This window comes from Miniopterus schreibersii, assembly GCF_964146895.1.
Source record: "Miniopterus schreibersii genome assembly, chromosome: 1".
NCBI lineage: Eukaryota > Metazoa > Chordata > Mammalia > Chiroptera > Miniopteridae > Miniopterus > Miniopterus schreibersii.
Window position 1 is genome coordinate 21,464,454 of NC_138101.1, and position 17,609 is coordinate 21,482,062.

General features: G+C 39.7%; 1 protein-coding gene across 1 annotated transcript; it reads right to left on the bottom strand.

Moving 5' to 3' along the window:
• Positions 1-9,708: 9,708 nt before the first annotated feature.
• TLR1 (toll like receptor 1) lies at positions 9,709-17,547 on the bottom strand. Its single transcript, XM_081147530.1, has 2 exons — positions 16,839-17,547; positions 9,709-12,360 (listed from the first exon to the last, which is right to left on the bottom strand). Exon 2 carries the CDS (start codon positions 12,293-12,295, stop codon positions 9,905-9,907), a length of 2,391 nt encoding a protein of 796 aa, XP_081003656.1. The 5' UTR covers positions 12,296-12,360; positions 16,839-17,547; the 3' UTR covers positions 9,709-9,904.
• Positions 17,548-17,609: the final 62 nt, after the last annotated feature.

Consider the following 17,609-nt stretch of genomic DNA (forward strand, 5'->3'; position numbering starts at 1 on the left):
AATGACTACTGGTGGTTTGCCAAAGAAAACTTCATCATCTAATTTCTCTATTCCCAATGGTGCACCAAAAATTGGAGATCAGATTAAAAACTCATTGAATGTTGAATGATCTTTGCAACATAAGAGTAAGAATGACTGACATTTGTAGAGTGTTTCTTATCTGTCTGGCATGGCGCTAACTGTTTCCATGCAGTATCTTGTGCAGTCCTCTCAACAACCCAACAGAATGGTGGCTATTTTTATCCCTATTTTACAAATGAAGTAGCTAAAGCCCAGAGGTCAAGTAACTTGCCCACCGTGGCCCAGTGAATAAGTGATAGAGCTCGGATTCGAACCCACACCTGTCTAGTCCCCTGCAGAACCCAAGCTGAAGGCATTTTGAAGCCTGAAACGAAGTCATTTGGGATGTGATTGCCAAGGTTGCCGGCATCGGCAAGGCCTGCTCCCGGGGGGCTCCTCCCCCCTTCCCAGCCCACGTGCCTCTCTCAAAAGTGGGAGGCAGCTGCTATGGGATAGTCTGCTGACTGTTACCACATTAAAAGACTTTGGCTACATGCATTAAGCATTATAAATTCACAAGAATTAAAAATCAGAAAGTGCACAGAACCCTCACGCGTGGCTTAGTGTAGGTGGGATGCGAGAGAGCTCTCCTAGAAATCAAATGCCCAGATGTTATAATTGTCCTCTGCAGCAGCCACAGGGCCATCTCCAGGCACGGTGGACTTCTGAAGGAACCTGGGCGAGATCTACGTTGTTCAAAGCCCATCAGTTGTGCCCCTACTTTAATACGTATAACACAAATGCAGAACTGTAAAGGAGCAACAAATACGCTTTAAATAGCCAACGAGCAGATGTCATTAACAAGCATTACAGGAAAATTAAAGCTGGAGAAAACTCACCACAACGCCTGGGACCATCCACTCTAGGTAGAAGGGCTGAACAGGTTTAATCAGCAACCACTGAAAGGAAACTCAAACCCCCAAGCATCTTCAAGAAAATTCCTTAGATCAATGGCCCCAAGGTCATTCACTAATCATTAATATTCAGATTAATGTAGACAAAATAAGAAATACTAAAAATCTGAACAAGGCTGCTTTTCTCCCGTGTACATGAGTTCAAATGAAATCTTCTTTAGGAAAGACCCATGCAACCCTCATTTCCTTTTCATGGGTGTTCCAACAAACAAAGCCAGCAGCTCTTACCCCCAGGCTTGCAGGGGCTCCCTCGGAGCTGCAGGTGTGGATCCATCACCGGCAGGGCCTGAGCTGGCTGGAGGAGTGACTGAATCAAGCTCTTCTGGGAAGCTGAAGCTCCTTTGCCCTCTACCGCGTGCTCATGGTATTACATGTTGTATAAATTCCTTATAATCTTCGAGCACTTTTTTTTTTTTAATCCTCACGGAGGATATTTTTTCCATTGCTTTTTCAGAGAGAGTGAAAGGGGGAGAGAGGAGGGGGGAGAGGGAGGGAGGGAGGGAGGGAGGGAGGGAGGGAGGGAAGGAGGGAGGAACATCGATGTGAGAGAGACACATTGATTGGTTGCCTCCCACATGTGCCCGACAGGGACTGGGGACCCCGGATGGAGCCTGCTACCAAGGTACGTGCCCTTGGCTGGAATCGAACCCCAGACCCTTCAGTCAGAGGGCTGACACTCTAACCACTGAGCCAAACCGGCTGCAGCTCTTCAAGCACTTTTTTAAAAATTGCAGTAAATTACAGATACATAAAACTTAGCATTTTAACCATGTTTAAGTGTAGTGCCATCAAGTACGTTACATTGTTGTGTGACCACCACCACCATCCTTCTCCAGATCGTTTTCACCACCCCAAACTGGGACTCCATGCCCATTAAACAAGAACTCCCCATTTACCCCTCCTCTCAGCCCCTGGTGAGCAATATTCTACTTTCTGTCTCTATAAATTTGACATCTCTAGCTATCTCATATAAGCAGAAACATACAATATGTGTCCTTTCTTAACTGGCTTGTGTTATTTAGCATAATGTTTTTAAGGTTCTTCCACGTCATAGCATGAAGGAAATCAGGATTTTCTTCCTTTTTAAGGCGGAGTAATATTCCGTTGTGTGTATAGACCTCCTGTTGTTTATCCACTCACCCATCCATCAATGGACATCTGGATTGTTTTTACTTTTTGGCTGTTGTGAATAATGCCGCTGTGAACATGGGCATATGAATATCTGTTCAAGTTTCTGCTTTCAATTCTTTTGGGTATATACTTACAAGTGGAATTGCTGGGTCACATAGCAATTCTATGTTTAATTTTTTTCAGACCTGCCATATGTTTCCCAGAGCATCTTAGAGTATTTTGATGGTGTCTTACTTTAAGGTTCAGATCAGTTATCCTGCCCATCAAATTGGGTGGGATGACCACTTGGTGCTGAGAAAAAATGGGAATGGTGGCTCCTTAATTTTAGAAATGTGGCTGGAAGAGAGTGGGAAGGGGTTATTAGATAGAGGCCTTGTCTTAAAGTGGTAAAACAAGCATGGCATTATTTATGTAGATTGCAGAGTACAGATCAATTTTTTCAAAGCAACACTTCTTGAGGTTTTATTTATACTTTACTTGAGATTTGGGTGACACTACTGGAAGTTACTAATAAAAATGAAAATTTCCAAATGTGTCTGTAGGAGGAATGGTCAATTTTTAAATGAATGATAAAATTGGTTTATGTAAATGCAAAACTGGGGAGGAGTTGCATTCTTAAAACAATAATTTTTTTACAATAATATTTTTTTATATAATTTTTTTTTATATCTTTATTGATTTTAGAGAGAGGAAAGGAGAGGGAGAGAGAGAGATAGAAACATCAATGATGAGAGAGTCATTGATCGAGCCCACAACCTGGGCATGTGCCCTGACCGGGAACCAAACCCTGATCGCCTGGATCCTAGTTCGATGCTCAACCACTGAGCCATGCCCGGCCAGGCTACAATAATATTTTTAAGTAAAAATGTGATGTGTGTATTTCTACATATATTTTAGGGGAAAACCATGTCATAAATAACTATTTAAAGAAAAACAATAACTAAAACAGTCTACTGCCCACCTAATCACATATAAACATGTCTACATAAACATTAAAACAGGAGCTGGATGCACACCCATCAGGAAGGCTGGAAAGGGTAATCCTAGCTTGTTGGATGAACGAAGCTCTAAAATCTCTTTCATCTCAGAAATTCTCAAACAAATACGATCAGCACACTCACATTCAATATTGCCCTCTCAAGAAAAAAAATCACTTGGGGGTTTTTGGTGTCCAGAAACTAATCTTCCTTTTCCCAGAGCCCAGCATTTTAACCACTTTACACTGTCAGTGAGTGGAAACATTTTCTTTACCTCTTTTTAAATTTATTTGCCAAAAACCCCTTGACCAAGTTAGAAAGTAGTATTCTATTATTAATATCATCGCACCATAGCTTGCTTTTTTTTTTTTTTTTGCATTCACTTCCTTCTTAAGTACAGGGAGCCTGACAAACAAGGCATTGGCTAATCCTCACCACAGACTACACAGAAGTCACACCTAACTCCGGTTTGACAGATAGTGAAACTAGTTCAGAGGGAACAAGAAACTTGCCCAAGGTCATCAGTAAGAGGTGGAGTTAGGTTCAAACCTAGTCTGTCTGGTTCCAAAGCCCACAGTGTTTTCACTATCCTGGGTGCCCAAGAGCTTACATACTATTATTCCCTCTGTCTTCATGTGCAATTTCTAAAATTTTAAATCCTTATTTGCAATTAACAATAAGAACAGCAAGCTCAGAACCATCTGTGTGGATATTTTTGAGATGTAATCTTTTTTATTCCCTTCAAAAATCTTTGCTCCTTCCCCTTTTTCTGTTCCTTTTTTTTTTCTTCCTCTCTTCTTGCTCTGAGCTTTAGAGATATCTACCATGTGGCCGCCCCCCTTCTCTCACGCACACACACCCCGTCCCCCCGTAGGCCTTGCCCTGATTTCTGAACTCTGCCTGCCACATTTCTTCCGTCAGATGTACGTTGCAATGAACAGAGAGCCTTGGGTTCCCTCGATGAAGACTCATTTTAAAGATCCTACGGGAAGTCAGGGGGCAGCACAGCAGCTCACTGCCAGGCCTCATGGCGCCTGGGACAGTGATGATCCCAAAGGCCATCTTACTGTGTCCCCAAAGTGAGCAAAGGCTATTCTCTATTCTGGGTATGACTCGACTTCTCTTCGACTCTTCCCCTCCCGCCATCTGCTGCTCTTTCTACTCTCAGGGTCTCATGGCTCATGGGCAGGGCAGAGCCGCCTCCGGAGGGCATCTCCCCCAAGATAAGAAAGCGGATTGGGTCCCTGTCTCACCATCCAGAATGCAGCATCTCTGTTGGGCACAGGCCCCATGGCTACCTGACAGTCTGCTGGCCTGTTTTAGGTCTCGCCTTTGACTTTTGTTCAAAGGTAACAAAATTCTCACGTGGTTAGGAAATTCAAGCAGTTTATCATTCATTTACTACACTTGATGAGTATAAGGAGAGAAAACTTTAGTTTGAGCAAATAAACGAAATCATCCTAAATAGGTAGTGAGAGCCTAATGAAAGACTGCGGAGATTTGGTAGGTGCATCACTCACTGTCAAGGACTAGAGCAGCTTTTCTCTGTGTGTAAGCTTTTAGGATCCTTGTCCTTGGTGCTCTGAAATGTCAAGAGAAGGTGCCTTGCATCATTCATTTTCCTAGGCACAGTTAAGAGATTCATGTCCTTCAGTGGAATTTCTTTGTTTTATTTATGATAATGTCTTTCCCTCCTTTTTTTTTTTTCTAGAACACCTATTAGATGGATGTGGACCTCCCAGACTTATGTTCTTATTTTTCTCTTGCATTGGCAGTATTTTGTTTTAATTTCTTAGAAATTCCCTTAGCATATTTTCTAATGCTTCAATTTTGGGGGAAGAGGAATATCAGATTTAAGTCCTAAGAAGTACCTTCAAGTTTGCTTGGAAGAGAGGTAACTGTTCTCGCAGGCCTGCCTGTGACTGCATCATCACCACCAGGCAGCACTCCTGTCCCCTGACTCTCAAAGGCATGGATTTTTATTAAGGATTGTCATCCTTTTATGCGGGTGTTAACTTGGGAAATTCCAGAGGTGACTGTGTCCTGGTGTGAGGCTGAAGTCCATCAGAGAGCTCTGGAACAGCCAACAAAGTCAGTGATGAGCTGTCCAAAGTGTTGGAGAGCCATGGAAGAAGTGGTCCAGAAAGAACATGAGAGGTTGTCAGGAAATTCAACACACCTCTGAAATCCTCAAGAGGAACAGCATTCCCATAACCATGCAGTCTGGAGACTCAAAGAGTTTTACTTGAAAATAAAATAAAATGATACCCCCAAACTAGAAACTTTGGTGACACTCAGGTTGCGGTAGTGAGGTTGGGGTTTTTCATGTGTTTGTTTTCTAACTGGACCTTGTTTTGAGCTGTCTTTTCTCATTACCAAAATATCAATTAGGATCTTAGTGCTTTTCTATTCTAGTCTAGTAGTTCCTTATATTAAAAAAAAAAAAGAATTTTATCTGTAGTATTTGCTACCAGTTTACTTCCTAATATGTTATTTCCCCATTTGCTATTTTGCTACGACAAATCTTTGTTTGCCTGCTCATTGGCTTATTTGCTTTAACATAGAGCTGTTTCCAGTTTTTATGTAGTAAAACTTTGTCTCTTTTCTGATTTTATTTAACCTGAGAAAGTCCAGGATAATCTAAGCTGAACATGATTAGCAGTTCAATCTAGTTCTACATTTGGTGGCATAAGATAATGAAGATAATAATAAAAATAATAATAATGACATCATCATAGCTAACACTTGTTTTCACTTTGTGCCAGACACTGTTCTATGCAACATTACATATATTAACTTATTTAATTTTCCCAACAACAGTATGAGACTGGGTGTGTGTGGGAGGGGGTGCTCTCACCTCAATCTTAGGAAGAGGGGCTTAAACAGAACCACTTGGAAAGCTTGCCATGTGTACTCTGCAGTTTGGGGACATACTGTGACTAGTCTTTAATTTACACCTGGAAATCTAAAGGTCTTTGCTAGCTACTCTAAGAGTACATCTTGCAAATAATGAAACTTAGGCCTAGAAAGTTTAAGTAAATTGTCCAAGGTAACTCACAAATAAGTGATGAAGCTAGACTTGAAACCCAGACAGGATCAGAGATTTCATGTTTACCCATGCTGCAATATTTCCTCTACTTTACCTGTGAAAACTTTATTTTCATTATTATATATTTGTCCACACTTTGACCTGAATTCTTCATCTCCCAACTTGGAACTCTTTGGCAGGGAATTCCACCAATACAATTTCAACTTCCTTCCAGCCTTCTTAAAACCACTTCTGAGATCAGATATTTATATTTAGGACTAATCGAACTTCTTAAAGTCTTGAATTCCATAGGTAAACTTTAAGTGGCTTTGTTCCTCCATTTAAGGATATTTTTTAGACTTGCAAGATGTAATTTCTGTCCCCCAAAATCCATTTGTTGAAGTCCTAAACCCAGTACTTCAGAATGTGACTTTATTTGTAAATAGAATCACTGTGGATTAGGTCATTAGGGTGGACCCTAATTCAATGATTGGTGTCCTTATAAAGAAGGGAAATTTGGAGACAGGCAGATGTAGAGGGAAGATGATATAAAGGGATACACGGGAAGCCTTGGCTGGGTGGCTCAATTGGTTAGAGCATTGTCCTGTACACCAAAAGACTGCAGGTTTGATTCCTGGTCAGGGCACATACCTAGGTTGTGGGTTTGATCACCAGTCACAGTGTGTATGAGAGACAACCAATTGATGTTTCCCTCTCATATTGCTGTTTCTCTCTTTCTCTCTTTCTCTTCCCCTCTCTCTAAAATCATTAAAAACATATCCTCAGGTGAATATTAAAATAAAGAGAGACACCAGGAAAAACAACCCTCTATAAGCTAAGGAGAAGAATCCTGAAACAGGTCTTCCCTCCCACTCAAAAGGAACCAACCCTGCCAACACCTTGGTATTGGACTTCTAGCCTCCAGAACTGTGAGCCAATAAATTTCTGTTGTTTTGGCTACTTAGGTCTCAGTACTTTGGTATATCGGCCCTAGCAAAGTAGCACACAAGTGGTGCCAAGCAACTGAAACTTGGTTATGAAATCTTAAAGTTCAGGAAGTGCAATCATCCTGGAGAAAACAGGAAAGCCCAGTTCTGTTTGCAATTTCCATTACACGACAAAAGCTTCCATAAACTTTTAGCATATATTTCATGGTTTTAATTTGTCTTCCACTATATGCCTTATAAAAGTTTAAATGATGACTTTCCTCTATCCCCAAGTTCTAACTCCATAACTTGAATTTCAAGACCCTTGACAATATGATCTTAATCTAACTTTCCATGCTTATATCTCACTGTCATTTTTCATAAATTTCATGGTTCAGTCAAATTGAGACTATAGTCTCAGAATAGGCCTAGGTATTCCTGTGTTTTTCCCCTCTTCATCTCTCTACTTAAAATGGCCTTTGTATTCTTCATCACACATTGTTAATCCAAAGTTAAAGTCTTCCTTCAAGGCCCAGTGGAAAAACCATTATTTCTAAGATTTTCTTCACTCAATCTAAATGGTCCCTGAACCTCAGTCATATACTGTTGTTTCATTGATTTTTATTTTAGTTATCTGGATACTTGTAATGTCCTCTGATGGCCTCTAAGTTCCTTAGGGCAAGTAGCAACTGGTATATGTATGTGTTATTTGGGTTTCTCTTCCCAGAAGTGGAGACTGAGACAAGAGCTTTGTGTGAAGATCATTTGTTTGAAGATGTAACCTCAGGGGTTTAGAGTAAAGGAACTAAGAAGAATGAAACAAGGAAGAAGAGAAAGCCAATCCAAGAGTCAGTTACTGATCTGGTTAGTCCTATGAGCAAATAAAGCTCAATTCTGTTGGGGACTCTCTGAGGAATGGTGTAGGCTATGCCTCATTTTTTTCCTTTTTTTGTTGTGGACTTTTAAAAAATTGAGATATAATTGGCGTATAACATTATATTTGTTTTAGGTATACAAATAATGATTTGATATATGTATATATAGTGAAATGATCACCACAATAAGTCTAGCTAAAATTCATCACTGGACTATGTCTCTCTCTCTCTCTCTCTTTTTTTTTTTTTTACCCCCAAAATAAAAGAGAGGACTATATAAATGGCTCAGAATCTCCTCAGGGGATATCTATGGCACTTCCAGGTTTGTTGAACAAGCTCTACAAACAACCTGTGCCGTGGTATTTGTGAAGCCACAGGACACAAAGTGACAGTTATGACAAGGGGGCAGTTATGACAAGGGGCTGTCATGCTACACCTGCCCAGAGCTGGCTTCTAGAGCAAAACGGTAGACAGAATATTTGATGAGTATGAAAAAATCTGATAAGATAAAGCCGAAAAGACAATTGGATATAGCCTATTTCTTGCATTGCTCCAATCTGCCCAATACCTATTTTAATAGTTCCCCAAAGATAGGGATACTATGTATAGAAGCAGCACACATCAATTGCATTCCTCCTCTGATAAAAACAGCAAAGGCTTTCATACATGCCAGTTCAGATGACTAGAATTTCAGCAAGATCTCCAGCCGCAGAAAACCAGACTCAGAATTCCCATTTGGCCTGAGATGTAACATGTTCTTGGTTTGGGTTCCTCCAGATGCAGACCCTGAGACAAGTACTCAACTACAAGTCATTTATTTCAGAGCTGACCCCAGGAAACACCCTTGGAGGAATGAGAGTATGAGATAAGAATAAAAAGAAACCCAATAAAGAATGCTTTATCAAGTTGTTTTCTACTATGGAAGATCAGAATTCTATCTTACTAGGAAACTCAAGAAGAGTGTAAAATACACCTCCACATTTATCCCCCAAAATGGGCAAGAAAGATGGAGTATTTATCTGCCAATTCTTTTTCTTTTTCTTTTTTCTTTTTTAAAAATATATTTTAGCCCGGCAGGGCAAGGCTCAGCAGTTGAGCGTCGACCTAGGATCCAGGCAATCGGGGTTCGATTCCCGGTCAGGGCACATGCCCGGGTTGTGGGCTCGATCAATGACTCTCTCATCATTGATATTTCTGTCTCTCTCTCTCCCTCTCTTTCTTGTCTCTGAAATCAATAAGATATATTTAAAAAAATAAAATAAAATATATTTTATTTCAGAGAGAGGAAGGGAGAGGGAAAGAGAGATAGAAACATCAATGATGGGAGTCATTGATCGGCTGCCTCCTGCACACCCCCTGCTGGGGCATGAGGAAAACGAACGCTGATCTCCTGGATCATAGGCTGATGCTCAACTGCTGAGCTACTCTAGCTGAGCCCAATTCTCTTTCTGACGTTAGCTGAGGGCTGCTTCTAAAGACAATCTCCAGCGCTTCTGAATTGCCCATTTTGTGGGCCAAGCGGGTTTTCACAGCCAGAAAGAAAGCCCTTCAGGCAGAGTCTCCAACATTAGCAATAAGTGGCCTTCAACACATAGAAGCAAATGCTGAGTGAAAATAAAAAATTTGCCAACAGCTATAGAAATCTGCTATACAAATCCAGCTACAGATATAAAAGGCCTGGAGTTTTCTAACATTAATGAATATATATCACTGAAATTCTTTAAAGAGGTGCTTCTCTTCATTACATGATAAATTCAATGAATTCAGTTCTAGTAAAGAAACAAGTGAATCCTTCATATGTTAGAAATTAACTGTTTATATCAAAATTATATTATTTCATTCACTTTTACTACCATGAATAAGTAGTGAACTGGAGCCTGAAAGTACATATTTTATCTATTTTACAAATTCAAAATTATGTTTAGATTCATGCTGATGCAAAGTAAAGGCATTGTTGGAACTTCCAAAAGCAGCTACAGTGAAAAGAATATATTTAGATGTATGTGTGATCTGTTTCTTTTGCTTGGTCCATCAACTTAATACGAATGGATGCTCTTAGATTAGCCCAAAAAAGTCCATGTTTGCTCTTCTCCTTGGGCCATTCCAAGTAAGTCCTCTGTGCCATGAGAGTTTTGAGTCTGTGATAGCTGCTAGGAATGGAATACTTTGGAATAGGTTCCAGCAAGATCAGAATTAAGTTATTAGATCCTTTGTGAAAGAGATTGTGGTGGGCAAAGTAGAGTTCATAATGGCACCACTCACTCTGAACAAAGTTGGGGGACAAAACAAAGATGGACTTGTAACTCTTCTCAATACAGTTTATGATATTTTCCACAATACTCTTGCCAGGAACAAAGTTTCTTTCATGGAGACAAATCCGTATACCTTCTTTTTCTAGGTTTGGTAGTAATTCATCCTTCACCCAAGAAGAATCATGTCTACTATATGAAACAAAGGCATGAAACTGGAGAGTTCCTTGGAGTTTTTCTAAATGTATATTCCTAGACCTGTGTCGGGTCTGGGTCCACTGACACATCATCCTGAGATACCAGGGCAGATCAAAACAGATACAGAGGACAGTCACAGTAATAGCCAATACCAGTCCAGTGACCACAATGGTGACAATCAGCAGAGCCGTGTTGCAGGATAATGGAGACACATGGAAGTCCTTTAGTAGGGTTCCCTTATAGCTTCCTGGATAGTCACACTTATAAGAGTCAGGCCAACCCTCTACCACTTCACTTGATACTTGGCCTATACTCTGGATAAATTCTCTTAGATCACATGTACATTGGAATGGATTGTTCCCTGCATTTATGGACCTAATCTTCTGGCAGCTCTGGAAGAAATGAGCTGACGGGTTGGAAATTGAATTATAGTCAATGGTCAGTACAGAGAGGCTGCTAAAGGTACCACATCCAGGAAGGTGAGCTAAAGAATTGAAAGCAACATTGAGTTCTTGTAAAGCTCCCAGACTGATGACATTTTCAGGGATACTCGCTATTCTATTATTGTGAAGATCAAGAACCTTGACCCTGGGAGGTAAACATGTGAAAACAGAGTCAGTGAGTATATTTGAAGACATATTTAGACTTAATAAACTTATAGTCCAAGAGCAATATCCTTCATATTCATCATAGCTTAGAGAATTCTGGCTAATATCCAATTGTTGTAGAGACTTCATCTCCTTGGTCATATGAACTACATTTGCAAGTTTTTTTAATTGATTCATTTGTAAACTAAGTGTTTCCAACCTAGCCAAGGTTCCACAATTGTTAAAAACCATGTCTGTTAAGAGATTATTGGAAAAATCCAAATGCAGAAATTGGCTCATTTGAGATGGGCAAACCATGTGGACCATGTGTGTACCAGACACTGTGAAATTCTGGATGTTCATATTTGAAAAGATTTTATAGATATAACTTTGTGGCAAAGTAAATACCTCACTGACAACTTGGTGTATAGACAAGGCCTTCAATGAAGTGTCAGAATAATCAAAATCTCTGACCTGAAGGTGACCTTGTAGTTTCACATTTGAAATTGAGAAATACTCTATACTTGTATGCCAAACCAACTGAAACATCGTAATGAAAGAATGCCAAGTTGTTTCGATATTGTTTAAAGTAAGACTTGATAACCTTGAATTCTTTTGAAGTTTTGACAGTACATTTAGGAAATAAGAACATCCATTTTCATCTAGCACACATTTGATATTAGACAGTTCCAGACTTACTGCAGTGCTGACTGACACATCCAAAAGAAAGTGGAATTCCTTTTCTGTGGAGAAAACAATGTGCAGACTCTCTGTGTTAAGGTCTTGAAGGCTCTTAGGTTCTTCTTTTTCCCCATAAAGGTCTCCTAAGACCAGTAAAACCTTATTGATATGCAAATGAGCAATTGGCAGCACACTAGACTTTTGTAACTGTGTGGCACTCAAACCCAGAAATTCTAGTTGAGACATGTTGCCAAACTCTTTGCAAATGGGCAGGACATCAAATGCATTAAATGAGAGGTCTAAGTGCTTGAGGTTCACAGTAAGGTGACAAGAAATCTCCTCCAACTTGTTGTGTGACAAGTCCAAGTATTCCAATTCCTGGTTAAATTTGAAAACACTCATATCAAGATACTGGATCCCATTATGAGAAATTCTGAAAACCCTCAGCTTTGATAGTGATTGGATGTCAGAAGTCCGAAGTTCAGATATATCATTTTGTGATATATCTAAGATTGTTGTTTTCAGGGATAGGTCTTTGGGAACATGGATGAGACCTCTCTTTGATCTGTCAACTAAAAATTCACTTTCATCGGATAATTGGGCTTTGATCTCAAGTATTAACATGAAGATGATGGCAAAATAAAAGATGGTAGAATTAGTTTTAGTCATCTTGTAACACTAGACATTCCTAAGGATAGTTGCTATTCTTCAGAGCACCTTGATACACACAGATCCTAGAAAAAAAATCCACATTAAATGATTACATTAAATTAGGCATGGCTGACATTAAACATTTTTTTACTAGAGATTCATAACATGAAGGCTAGGTTCTTTAGAGTCACATAACCTAAAACCAGTGAAACACACATATTGATACATAATTATACTACCTCTATGGTGTGTGTAATGGCTTGAACGGTGCCCCCCAATACATATGTCTACCTCCTAACCATGTCATAATCTCCAGAAACTGTGAATGTTACCTTATTTGGAAAAAATGGTCTTTGCAGAGATAATTAAGGGTTTTGAGATGAGATCATCCTGGGTTATCCAGGGGGTCCTTAAATCCAATGACAAGTGTCCTTATAAGAGAAAGGCAGAGGGATATTTGGCAGGGACAGAAGAACAGATAACAGAGACACAGAGGAGAAGGCCATATGAAAACACAGGCAAAAGTTGGAGTGATACAGCCACAAGGCAAGGAATGACGACAGCCACCAGAAGCTGGAAGAGGTCCCAGAGAAAGTACAGCCCTGCTGACACCTTAATTTTGGACTTCTGGTCTCCAGAAACATGAGAAAATAAATTTTTGGTTTTTTAGCTACCAAGTTTATAGTAATTTGTTACAGCAGCCACAGGAAACTAATACAGATGGTTTTACATATTCACAAAGTCCCAACCCTCTCAAGATCATTTAGAACTTGAGCTAAGTGTACAAAGCTGGTGTACTTTCTACCTTTAACATATATTTTCTGATGGCTTTCTTAAGTGTTTTCTTCCCATGTGGTTGAATTCAAACCCTTATTACATTATCTTTTATTATCTATACATGGTTTGGTAACTAACTCTGGTCTTACTCAAAAGGTAATTAGATCATAATAAATAGTCTCTCAGAAAATCCACTTATTTGTTCAATCAGTATTTATTGACAACCTATTGGCCATCTTTTAGGAACTGGAGATAAAGCAGTGAACAAGGGAAAACTCTCTGATTACCAAGGAGCTTATTATTTAGTGGGGAGACAGAAAATAAATGACTAAATAGAATTTCATGTAGTGTAAGTACTATATAGAAAAATGAAACAAGGTAAATTAATCAAGAATAATGACAGTTATGTAACAGTGGTGTACATAAAGTGGTCTTTTTAGATGGATTAGGCAGAAAGGGCCTTTCTGAGAAGATGGCACTGGGGCACAGACCAGAATGAAGTCAGTGAGTAATTATGGGAAGATCTGGGAGAAAGCATTTCTGGAGAAGGAAAAGGCAAGGGGAAGGGTCCTGAGATGGAAGTGAGGCTGATCTGTCTGAGGAGGTCAATGTTAGCATGGAGTGAGGCAGGAAGAGAGGAGTCAGGGCCAAGGTCATACAGGGTGTAGGTCATTGCCGGGAATTCGGATTCTATTCTGAGAGTGATGAGGAGACAGTGAGCAGTGAAAGGTTTTGAGGATGGGAGAAGTTTTCTCCTATCTTTCATTCAGAAAACCTTTTAGCCCGGCGGGGTGTGGCTCAGCGGTTGAGGGTCAACCTAGGATCCGGGCAATTGGGTTCGATTCCCGGTCAGGGCACATGCCTGGGTTGTGGGCTTGATCAATGACTCTCTCATCATTGATGTTTCTGTCTCTATCTCCCTCTCCTTTCCTCTCTCTGAAATCAATAAAAATATATTTTTTAAAAAAGAAAACTTTTTAAATTAATTCATCCAATGTGTATTTATTCGCTATGATGTGCTCTGTTCTAGGTTATGCTTATTGCACTAGTTGTCAACCCACTGTAGCTCAGATACTATTTTGTTACCACCATTCCAATGGCACATGAAACCAGGGGGAGAGGAGTTGTGTTGGGATGAACCCTAGTAAGTGATACACCCCACACCCGCAGAGACACTTCGAGCTGGTGCTACATGGCTGCATAGATCTTGCAAGGATCCTATTCAAACCCCCCTAAATTGCATTAGGCAAGCAAGCCTTCAGCATCAGCAAAGCATCAAATTCCTCTTTGCATATCCCCTCATATCTCTCAGGGGGCACAGAAGGACCTAACTATAGTCAGCCCTCTGTATCCCTGGGTTCTGCATCCATGGATTCAACTAACCACAGATCAAAAATATTCTTAAAAAAATAATGTTATGTTATTGCTGACATGTATTATGTTTTTAGCTCTAAGATGGCTGCATCTCTACTGAACATGTACAGACTTCTTTTCTTGTCATTATTCTGTCAACAATATAACAACTATTTACACAGCATTTACACTATTATTAGGTATTAAAAGTAGAGATGATTTAAAGTATATGGGATGATGTGCTTAGGTTATTTGCAAATACTAAGCCATTTTACATAAGAGACTTGAGCATCCAAGGATCTGGGTATAAGAAGGGGGTTCTGGAACTATCCCCCAGGAATACTGAAGAATGACTGCAGTTTAAGTCCCAGAAATAACCCTACGTTGCAAAAGTTCCCCAAGTTAGACGTGCAGATGCATCTGGTGTTTGAAACACTGCTTGGATTTACCCTTTTGTAGGCGTGCCCTTTGATCCCTTGTCACCCTGATTTCTCCTAATATAGGAGAGGGCCCAGTACCACGCCCTCCATCACCACTCGTGAACACTCTGCGCAAGGCAGGGGATGCAGACATTAAAATGCATGTTAAAAGTAAATGTGGCATCTTTATGGCATTGGTTGTATTTGGCTGAAAGTCTCAGAAATTTCCCAGTCCTTCCTCCCAGCTTCCTAAAACATCTACTCACGTGAAAAGAAGTACTTAAGTGAGAATCAAAATAATACTCAATTATTGCCTGGGCCAGTACCTAAAATCTCAAAACTGAACTATCTGGTAAAAGTAAGTCGAAGTAAAAGTGGTTTGGGCATAAGGCTCTAATGGGGTTCCTTCCTTATTCCTAATCCTGAATTCAAACAGGGATTCTTCCTACCTTCTGGCCAACACCGGGGTTCAAGGAGGCAGTGATGAGTATAGTCAGGCATGGTATACAGAGAGTGAGCAGAAAGACAAGGGTCAGAGACAGGACCCACGCGTGGACATGAGCGCTAAGTGCATGGTGAACCCACCACAAGCAAGGTCGGAGGCGTCCTCATTTCCTTAACAACAGCAATCACCACAAAGATTTAAATTTATTAAACCATTGGTCCCCACGCATATAACGAAAACATGGCTTCAGCTTTCTACATAGCAAAGTTCATTGGCTGAACTATCTTCTATTTGCCCAACTTCCATTCTGCCCTTTCAATTATAAGCAGTAATTTGAAGTACTTAGTTGGTGAAACCATCTTTATTTCTGTAATTAAAGAGTCAAAGTATTGTACATATGAGCAACTGAGTTTTAGGTACTTAGAGGATCTTTATATTATATATACCAAACTTGCTAAATCAGTGAAAATCAATATTTTAAAATCAAAGTCCCAATAACCAGCACTGAATCTCATATGTATTAGAACCTCAGAACTATTTTACTATCAAAGAGAATGATTATTTGCTAAGTTGATTAGTAAAAGGATGCTTTAATTTGAAAGTATAAAATAACCAAGATGTGTCTATGTCACTTTCCAAAATTATGGTAAGTTTAGCCTCCCAATATGTAATATGAAGCATCAATACATTTGAGTTGCTTCTGTTTGGAGACTTTGAGGGCATCAAATCAGGACTTTGACTTCTCTTAAGAATTGATACCCACACAGTCTATCTAGCCTATTGAGTTGAGTTCACAAATACTGAGTCAGTCTTCTCTGCACCAGGCCAACTAGCTATTAACCACAGGTTGAAAGGATCGGAACCAGTTCAAGAGCTTTTCTGCTTTGTTTCCTATGTGGTTTTGTGAACTTTTGCTGTTTTCACTTTCAACTCTTTTGATCAAATTGGGTGAAGCCTGGGAAACATTTTCGAAACCTACAATTCCACCTGACCAGGAACACCACAGAACAGTTTCAGTGGTCTGAGTAAACAGAAAAGAATAGCTTGTGGGAACAGCCCAGAGAAGAAACTAAAATAAACCTGCCCATAGAAACAGAGGTGTTGTAGGGCAGCTCTGCCTCCGGGGGGAATTCACCTATGTCCCATTTTCCTCCGCATTCTCATTGCAAGAGATAGATGGAGAGGGACAGGATGAAGGAGGGTAATGTCATCTCAAGTCAACAGCTGGCAGCTTCGTAAGAGAATCACGAGAAAATGTGTGTGACCCAAACTCTCATCTCCCAACTCAAATATATCTCTTGCAAGCAAATCATGCTTGAGATGAGGTATCATTCAAGAAACAGATAAACACATACACACACAAAACCCTTTCTCTGACTTAGGACAAAGGAACTGAGAAACAAATGCTAGTTCGAACCACAGTAAGTACATATCAGAAATAACCAGCTTAGAAAAACATCCAGGACTTAATCATAGAGACTGCGATTTTTGTGTCCAATAACTGGTTATACCTTTATTTTATTATTTTGTTTTACTTTATTTTACAGAAAAAAAATATATCACTTACCAAAATGATTTTCCTGTCTGTCTTGATGGCTGTCTGAAGGACATTGAAATACTTCCTCAAATATTTATTTCACTGGTAACCAGATTTAATGTTGGGGGCAGAGCTCTTTTGTGCCATCTACTGAATCCCACTGAAATTACATTACATAGTAAGTGTAAACCTATCTTTTCCTATTCATATGCGGTATATGGACTGTGGGTTAATTGATCAACCAGTATTAAAATAGAATCAGATCTTTGTGGTTCTGTATTTCACTATAGTTAGCTCGCTCTTGAAATGAAAGAGGTGGTGTTAATAACCCACAGGTCATTATTGGCTGAATCCAAAGTGCTTATCATTGTAGCCATGAAAGTGGGGGTGGGAGTGCCCATCTGGGTGTATTTCAGGTGCTTTGCTTTTCTTCTTGCCTTTTGATCAGTCCACTATTAAAAGTGACAGAGTGGAAGGTGGGGGGAGTCAAGGTCAAAGTTTTGCTTAAACTCATTCATAAAGAGGAAAGACCATTCACGTGCTAATATAAAATGCGTGCTAATTGTGTCTTTTTTGACAATTTTTTTTTTTTTCAGGAAAATCTGGTGCACAAAAATTTTATGTTCAAACTTTCTTCAAAAAATAATTTTTTAAAATTTCCATGTGAAAAACATGCTATCTAACAATCTCTTTTCTCAGACAAAGTCTAAAACACTTGCTTTGGGTTGCTGTCAGCACATTCAGGGAATCCAATCTGCTATTCTACTCTTGGCTTTTATGAGGTCTTAGGATCAGAGTTGA